General features: G+C 42.8%; 1 protein-coding gene across 1 annotated transcript; it reads right to left on the bottom strand.

The window, feature by feature from the left end:
• Positions 1-4,903: 4,903 nt before the first annotated feature.
• On the bottom strand, positions 4,904-8,905 carry LOC121856722 (proteoglycan 4-like). Its single transcript, XM_042352409.1, has 5 exons — positions 8,822-8,905; positions 8,116-8,461; positions 7,805-8,034; positions 5,627-5,782; positions 4,904-5,458 (listed from the first exon to the last, which is right to left on the bottom strand). The coding sequence occupies exons 1-5, from the start codon at positions 8,903-8,905 to the stop codon at positions 4,904-4,906; spliced, it is 1,371 nt and encodes a 456-aa protein (XP_042208343.1).
• Positions 8,906-8,978: the final 73 nt, after the last annotated feature.

The following is an 8,978-nucleotide window of genomic DNA, read 5'->3' on the forward strand; positions in this document are numbered from 1 at the left end:
GGGAGGAGGAAGAGGTGGAGGAGGAGGAAGAGGTTGGGGAGGAGGAGAAGGTGGGGAAGGAGGAAGAGATGCAGAAGGAGGAGGAGAGAGGGAGGAGGGCAGTATCTCGCTGAGTAGGCAGCACCAATAACTGTAATGGTTGTAGCACAGTCCCTCACTTTTTCACCTCGTAGAGAGAGAGAGAGAGAGAGAGAGAGAGAGAGCCCAATTTTTTCTGTGTATGGATGTCTCTGAAAACAATTCCTCTCTCTCTCTCTCTCTCTCTCTCTCTCTCTCTCACACACATCAACACCCAGCTCAGGTATTTATAAAACTATCTACCTGTCTATTACATCAGCCATGCGAGTGTTTCCAGGTACACCCAACACCTCTCCCGCCAAGTGTTGTTGTCTTGCGGCTGATAATGTAGACTGACAGGTGAACTACAGGTAGACCGACCCTCCCTGATGAGGCTGCCTGCCAGTGTGTAAAGGTGCACTCACCACCTCCCACCACCCGCCCACTAACTCCACTATGATTATGATAAAGGAAACCGATGCTAACTTGATCTGTGTTAACTTTATTTAAACTAATCAATATTAACTTGAGCTAACCTTATTTTTCACCTAATGTATCGAAATAAACTAATCTAACTTCATCCATTGCCATATAACCTAACCTAACCTAACCTAACCGAATTGAAAAACTCTCGTTGTGTCGTAGCTAAAGTGAGACAGTTAGATACGTACTCCGATCAGCAGTTAGTTGACACCTGGAGAACGCGTCCTTATCTCTGTTGCTGTAGGTGAATCATGATACAGTCTTGTCAACTTTACCCTACCTTTCCTCCCCTCCCCCCCCCCTCCCCATTTCTCTCCCCTTCCAACACTCTCACTCCCACCTCCTCACCTTCCTCCCCACCTATCCACCCCACCACTCCTACCTACCTCCCCACCTACACCACACTCCCACCTCCTCACCTTCCTCCCCACCTATCCACCCCACCACTCCTACCTACCTCCCCACCTACACCTCACTCCCACCTCCTCACCTTCCTCCCCACCTATCCACCCCACCACTCCTACCTACCTCCCCACCTACACCTCACTCCCACTTCCTCACCTTCCTCCCCACCTATCCACCCCACCACTCCTACCTACCTCCCCACCGACACTCACTCCCATGATCCTCACTTCCTCACCTCTAATCTCTTGACCCTTCCTCACGCCCCACCTTCCCACCTCCCCACTCCTCCCTACCTGAGCTTTTCATTAAAAATTGTCTTTGATAACGGGAGGAGGGAGGCGGGAGGAAGCTGGCGGGAGGAAGGTTCTACAGCAATAAAACTCTTCCTGCCTTCACCTGCTTCCTACAAATATTTTTTTATTTATTTTTTTATTTTTTTTTTGTCGAGTTGAAAAGATCACCTGGAGATTGGTCGACGAATTTTTTTTAATGTGTAGCTGCAGGCAAGTGTTTGTTTGTTTGTTTGTTTATTAGTTTGTTTGTTTCTTTGTTTCGTTGTTTGTTTGTTTGTGTGATGGAAGTTTATAAATTTATTGTCTGTGTATTAGATTTTTTTTTGTTTTTATTTTTAACTTTTTGTTTGTTTTTTGTTTGAGTTTTTTGTGAGAATGTGTTTGTGTGTGTGAGAGAGAGAGAGAGAGAGAGAGAGAGAGAGAGAGAGAGATTATATAACATTTAAAAACTTACTTTACTGATGTGATGTGATAAATCTACATAACTTGGCGGATGTTTATGTAAGTGGCATCATTTTTGGCGACGTTATTAAATGTTTCTTTCCTTGATGGAAACAAAGACCAAAACATGTCATGAATGTTGCTGCCAATAATGGATATAACAATGCTGTTGGACAGTGATGCCGTGTACTGCACCTGTTAATGGGTAAAACAATCGACATTTTGCTCAACCCTGTATTAAACAATGGGTCTTGTACACGACCCGGTAAGTGACGTAGATGGAATCGGTGAGCCTACCTGTGCTGTATCTTTATGCAAACCTGTAACTTGTATATCTATACCATGATTTTATCAAGGGTTTATTTCACGGATGACCATAAGTGGCACCGATCATGCTCTTAATATTGTTTTTAAATCGGCAAGTACACTCTGGTAGTCGGGGCAGTACTTGTCGTCGACAATTCGTCTTTTTCTGTCAGCGACAAAAATCATTATGATTTTCTTCACCGTTTTGTCGGCTATTATAGAATCAGTACAAACCTCCACCAAGTGGAGGAAGGAGTACAGGTCGGTGGTGGGGTGCATGGTCCTCCCCGGAATATGAGGGGGCATATCCAGGGACAAACCTCCTCATCCTCGGGGCTCAGGGACAAATAACCGCCAGAGATAGCGCTTAGCCCAAGGTCAATTATATTTATTTTATTTTCATTGTCCAACTCCTCTACTATGATGTTGTCGCATTTAAAATCATTATGGATAATTTGTTCTTCATTAAGATTCTCAAGTTGGTAAGCGACCGCGGAGAGAAGGTAATAAAATGCCCTGGTATTCGGTGGGTGTTGTACAATATACTCGCGGAGGTTTTAGTACCCGACGAAGGACATCACGAGAAAGAGCGGCTGGAGTACCGCCTGCACCGCCAGCTATCATGTGTGTCATTGCCTCATTTTCATATGGTACTGGTGTTGTAGTAAACATATGGTACTGGTGTTGTAATAAACATATGGTACTGGTGTTGTAGTAAACATATGGTACTGGTGTTGCAGTAAACATATGGTACTGGTGTTGTAGTGAACATATGGTACTGGTGTTGTAGTAAACATATGGTACTGGTGTTGTAGTGAACATATGGTACTGGTGTTGTAGTGAACATATGGCACTTGTGTTGTAGTGAACATATGGTACTTATGTTGTAGTAAACATATGGTACTGGTGTTGCAGTAAACATATGGTACTGGTGTTGTAGTAAACATATGGTGGTGATGTAGTGAACATATGGCACTTGTGTTGTAGTGATCATATGGTACTGGTGTTGTAGTAAACATATGGTACTGGTGTTGTAATAAACATATGGTACTGGTGTTGTAGTAAACATATGGTACTGGTGTTGCAGTAAACATATGGTACTGGTGTTGTAGTAAACATATGGTACTGGTGATGTAGTGAACATATGGCAGTTGTGTTGTAGTGAACATATGGTACTGGTGTTGTAGTAAACATATGGTACTGGTGTTGTAGTGAACATATGGTACTGGTGTTGTAGTGAACATATGGCACTGTGTTGCTTAGTAGACATATGGTACTGGTGTTGCAGTAAACATATAGTGCTGATCGATTGTAATAAACATATGGTACTGGTGATGTAGTGAACATATGGCACTTGTGTTGTAGTGATCATATGGTACTGGTGTTGTAGTAAACATATGGTACTGGTGTTGTAATAAACATATGGTACTGGGTATTTAGCCAATAAACATATGGTACCGGTGTTGCGATAAGCATATGGTACTGGTGTTGTAGTAAACATATGGTACTGGTGATGTAGTTAACATATGGCAGTTGTGTTGTAGTGAACATATGGTACTGGTGTTGTAGTAAACATATGGTACTGGTGTTGTAGTGAACATATGGTACTGGTGTTGTAGTGAACATATGGCACTTGTGTTGTAGTGAACATAAGGTACTTATGTTGTAGTAAATATATGGTACTCGTGTTGTAGTAAAGATATGGTTCTGGTGTTGTAGTAAACATATGGTACTGGTATTGTAGTAAACATATGGTACTGGTGTTGTAGTGAACATATGGTACTGGTGTTGTAGTGAACATATGGCACTTGTGTTGTAGTGAACATATGTTACTTATGTTGTAGTAAATATATGGTACTCGTGTTGTAGTAAAGATATGGTTCTGGTGTTGTAGTAAACATATGGTACTGGTGTTGTAGTAAACATATGGTACTGGTGTTGTAGTAAACATATGGTACTGGTGTTGTAGTAAACTTATGTTACTGGTGATGTAATTAAACATATGTCAAGTCGAACAACATTGAGCGGTTTTTACATTACGTGCATAAATAACCGGCTGGTAAATGATTCCAATGACCCATGAATCAGTCCTAACTGGCGGTGCCATTATCTACATATTACTTATCTAACTATCTAACATACTTGAACCATTGCAAGTGTGAAGCAAAGTATCCAATTACCACATATGAGCAATCTATTAAGTATTTCAAGAATTACCTACTACCTGGAGAGAGAGTTGCATCATACTTCGGCAACTGGATAAGACTAAACATCTGCAGGATGTTTTAGTCCCCTGAGCAACCTTTACCCTCTTCAGGTCATTGAATAATTAATGTTCATAATTATACATCCATAGTTATAAGTTATTAATTACTTACTCTACATTAAACAGTATGTAAATTATACTGGTTACATGTGTGTGTGTGTGGGGGGGGGTGGGATGTGTAGATAGATAAATAGATAGAACGAAATACTACATATATATCTATATTTATATATAAAAGAGAAAAATATTAACCATTCTATCACATCGGGGGTTACCGAATAACCATTGGAGATTAAATCTTCAATGTAGCGTTTGGCCTCCTCTACCGCTATATGTCTCTGTACTGGTGATACTGACATGGTTTTATTAGTGTTGAGTCCCAGCAACCTCCGTATTTTGGCCTATTTGTTTTAATATAGGCGCCCTTGTGACCTATGAATGCTCCGTGAAATTTTTTGGGTATTTTAACGCTCTTCGTAATTTGATTTTGGCTGGACTGCTGTTTCGCGACGGCTGGTGATTCCCGTTCCGCTGTGGCTGGTGACCCAGGTTCCGCTGCGGCTGGTGACTCCGGTTCCGCTGTGGCTAGGGAGTAAGCGAGTGACCATTGGAGGATTAAGTCTTCAATGTAGCGTTTGGCCTCCTCTACCCGCTATATATCTGTACTGGTGATACTGATATTATTTTTATAGGTGTTGAGTTTCAGCAACACTCCGTATTTTTGGCCTATTTGTTTAATATGGGCGCCCTTGTGACCAATGAATGTGCCGTGAAATTTTTTGGGTATTTTAACGCTCCTCGTGATTTGATTTTGGCTGGACTGCTGTTTCGCTACGGCTGGTGATTCCGGTTCCACTGTGGTTGGTGATTCCAGTTCCGCTGCGGCTGGTGATTTCGGTTCTGCTTCGGCTGGTGAATCTGGTTCCGCTGTAGCTGGTGACTCCGGTTCCGCTGCGTTTGGTGACTCTGGTTCCGCTGCGGCTTGTGACCCTGGTTCCGCTTCGGCTGGTGACTCCAGTTCCGCTACGGCTGGTGACTGCGGCTCCGCTTCGGCTGGTGACTCCGGTTCTGCATCGGTTGGTGATTCTGGTTCTGCATCGATTTGGTGACTCTGGTTCTGCTGGCTGGTGACTCTGTGGTTCTGGGCCGCGGCTGGTGACTCCGTTTCCGCTGTGACTGGTGATTCCGGCTCCGCTTCGGCTGGTGACTCCGATTCTGCATCGGTTGGTGACTCTGGTTCTGCTGTGGCTAGTGACTCTAATTCCCCTAGGGTCGACTCAGCCTAGCCTGGGTTGTGGTCGTCCTCTCTAAAGCGACGACGGATTTTACAACATAAATACACACAAGTACAACAAACAATAAACACTAACAGTACCGTTCCTATGATAAATGACCCAGAGGTAAAACGTGGGACGTCGCTCTCGGAGGCCTTCTTCAGCGCCTCCGTCACCCTCTTCATCTCAATTTTGATTTTTCTAGCAAGTAAAATGTCGCCCAAAAGAGGCACGTGGTCGCATAAACCTGGTTTGGGCTTTTATAGGGTTGGGAGCTCACCTATCCCAGGGCTAATAAGTTTTAGTCCCCTTAAAATTCTGTAGTAGAGGCTCACTCTTTATTTTTGTTGTTGAATTTTAATTTCGTCTAGCCGTTCTTTCAAATTTTTAAATTCATTTTCAACTGTAGACCTGTACTGGTAAACTACCATGTAGGTAGTGAGAGCTACAATTGCCACCAGTATATTTTTGCTATTAATTTTGGCCATTCCGTTTATCAGACCTATTTGTCTTTCTCTGGGTCACGCTACACATAACCCCAAATGGTGTTAACTTAGACAAGAATCTAGTTAGCTCAGATACAGTCTACCAGTAATATGAACTAGTAATTTAAGCGCTGTAGGGAACATATGGTACTGGTGTTGAAGTAAACATATAGTACTGGTGTTGTAGTGAACATATGGTACTGGTGTTGTAGTAAACATATGGTACTGGTGTTGTAATAAACATATGGTACTGGTGTTGTCGTAAACATATGGTACTGGTGTTGCAGTAAACATATGGTACTGGTGTTGTAGTGAACATATGGTACTGGTGTTGTAGTAAACATATGGTACTGGTGTTGTAGTGAACATATGGTACTGGTGTTGTAGTGAACATATGGCACTTGTGTTGTAGTGAATATATGGTACTTATGTTGTAGTAAACATATGGTACTGGTGTTGCAGTAAACATATGGTACTGGTGTTGTAGTAAACATATGGTACTGGTGATGTAGTGAACATATGGCACTTGTGTTGTAGTGATCATATGGTACTGGTGTTGTAGTAAACATATGGTACTGGTGTTGTAATAAACATATGGTACTGGTGTTGTAGTAAACATATGGTACTGGTGTTGCAGTAAACATATGGTACTGGTGTTGTAGTAAACATATGGTACTGGTGATGTAGTGAACATATGGCAGTTGTGTTGTAGTGAACATATGGTACTGGTGTTGCAGTAAACATATGGTACTGGTGTTGTAGTGAACATATGGTACTGGTGTTGTAGTGAACATATGGCACTTGTGTTGTAGTGAACATATGGTACTTATGTTGTAGTAAATATATGGTACTCGTGTTGTAGTAAAGATATGGTTCTGGTGTTGTAGTAAACATATGGTACTGGTGTTGTAGTAAACATATGGTACTGGTGTTGTAGTGAACATATGGTACTGGTGTTGTAGTGAACATATGGCACTTGTGTTGTAGTGAACATATGGTACTTATGTTGTAGTAAATATATGGTACTCGTGTTGTAGTAAAGATATGGTTCTGGTGTTGTAGTAAACATATGGTACTGGTGTTGTAGTAAACATATGGTACTGGTGTTGTAGTAAACATATGGTACTGGTGTTGTAGTAAACTTATGTTACTGGTGATGTAATTAAACATATGTCAAGTCGAACAACATTGAGCGGTTTTTACAATACGTGCATAAATAACCGGCTCGTAAATGATTCCAATGACCCATGAATCAGTCCTAACTGGCGGTGCCATTATCTACATATTACTTATCTAACTATCTAACATACTTGAACCATTGCAAGTGTGAAGCAAAGTATCCAATTACCACATATGAGCAATCTATTAAGTATTTCAAGAATTACCTACTACCTGGAGAGAGAGTTGCATCATACTTCGGCAACTGGATAAGACTAAACATCTGCAGGATGTTTTAGTCCCCTGAGCAACCTTTACCCTCTTCAGGTCATTGAATAATTAATGTTCATAATTATACATCCATAGTTATAAGTTATTAATTACTTACTCTACATTAAACAGTATGTAAATTATACTGGTTACATGTGTGTGTGTGGGGGAGGGGGGGTGGGATGTGTAGATAGATAAATAGATAGAACGAAATACTACATATATATCTATATTTATATATAAAAGAGAAAAATATTAACCATTCTATCACATCGGGGGGTTACCGAATAACCATTGGAGGATTAAATCTTCAATGTAGCGTTTGGCCTCCTCTACCCGCTATATGTCTGTACTGGTGATACTGACATGGTTTTTATTGGTGTTGAGTCCCAGCAACACTCCGTATTTTTGGCCTATATGTTTAATATGGGCGCCCTTGTGACCTATGAATGCTCCGTGAAATTTTTTGGGTATTTTAACGCTCTTCGTGATTTGATTTTGGCTGGACTGCTGTTTCGCGACGGCTGGTGATTCCCGTTCCGCTGTGGCTGGTGACCCAGGTTCCGCTGCGGCTGGTGACTCCGGTTCCGCTGTGGCTAGGGAGTAAGCGAGTGACCATTGGAGGATTAAGTCTTCAATGTAGCGTTTGGCCTCCTCTACCCGCTATATGTCTGTACTGGTGATACTGATATTATTTTTATAGGTGTTGAGTTTCAGCAACACTCCGTATTTTTGGCCTATTTGTTTAATATGGGCGCCCTTGTGACCAATGAATGTGCCGTGAAATTTTTTGGGTATTTTAACGCTCCTCGTGATTTGATTTTGGCTGGACTGCTGTTTCGCTACGGCTGGTGATTCCGGTTCCACTGTGGTTGGTGATTCCAGTTCCGCTGCGGCTGGTGATTTCGGTTCCGCTTCGGCTGGTGAATCTGGTTCCGCTGCAGCTGGTGACTCCGGTTCCGCTGCGTTTGGTGACTCTGGTTCCGCTGCGGCTTGTGACCCTGGTTCCGCTTCGGCTGGTGACTACAGTTCCGCTACGGCTGGTGACTGCGGCTCCACTTCGGCTGGTGACTCCGGTTCTGCATCGGTTGGTGATTCTGGTTCTGCATCGGTTGGTGACTCTGGTTCTGCTGCGGCTGGTGACTCTGGTTCTGTTGCAGCTGGTGACTCCGTTTCCGCTGTGACTGGTGATTCCGGCTCCGCTTCGGCTGGTGACTCCGATTCTGCATCGGTTGGTGACTCTGGTTCTGCTGTGGCTAGTGACTCTAATTCCCCTAGGGTCGACTCAGCCTAGCCTGGGTTGTGGTCGTCCTCTCTAAAGCGACGACGGATTTTACAACATAAATACACACAAGTACAACAAACAATAAACACTAACAGTACCGTTCCTATGATAAATGACCCAGAGGTAAAACGTGGGACGTCGCTCTCGGAGGCCTTCTTCAGCGCCTCCGTCACCCTCTTCATCTCAATTTTGATTTTTCTAGCAAGTAAAATGTCGCCCAAAAGAGGCACGTGGTCGCATAAACCTGGTTTGGGC

Source organism: Homarus americanus, unplaced genomic scaffold (assembly GCF_018991925.1).
Source record: "Homarus americanus isolate GMGI-L3 unplaced genomic scaffold, GMGI_Hamer_2.0 scaffold7788, whole genome shotgun sequence".
Taxonomy (NCBI): domain Eukaryota; kingdom Metazoa; phylum Arthropoda; class Malacostraca; order Decapoda; family Nephropidae; genus Homarus; species Homarus americanus.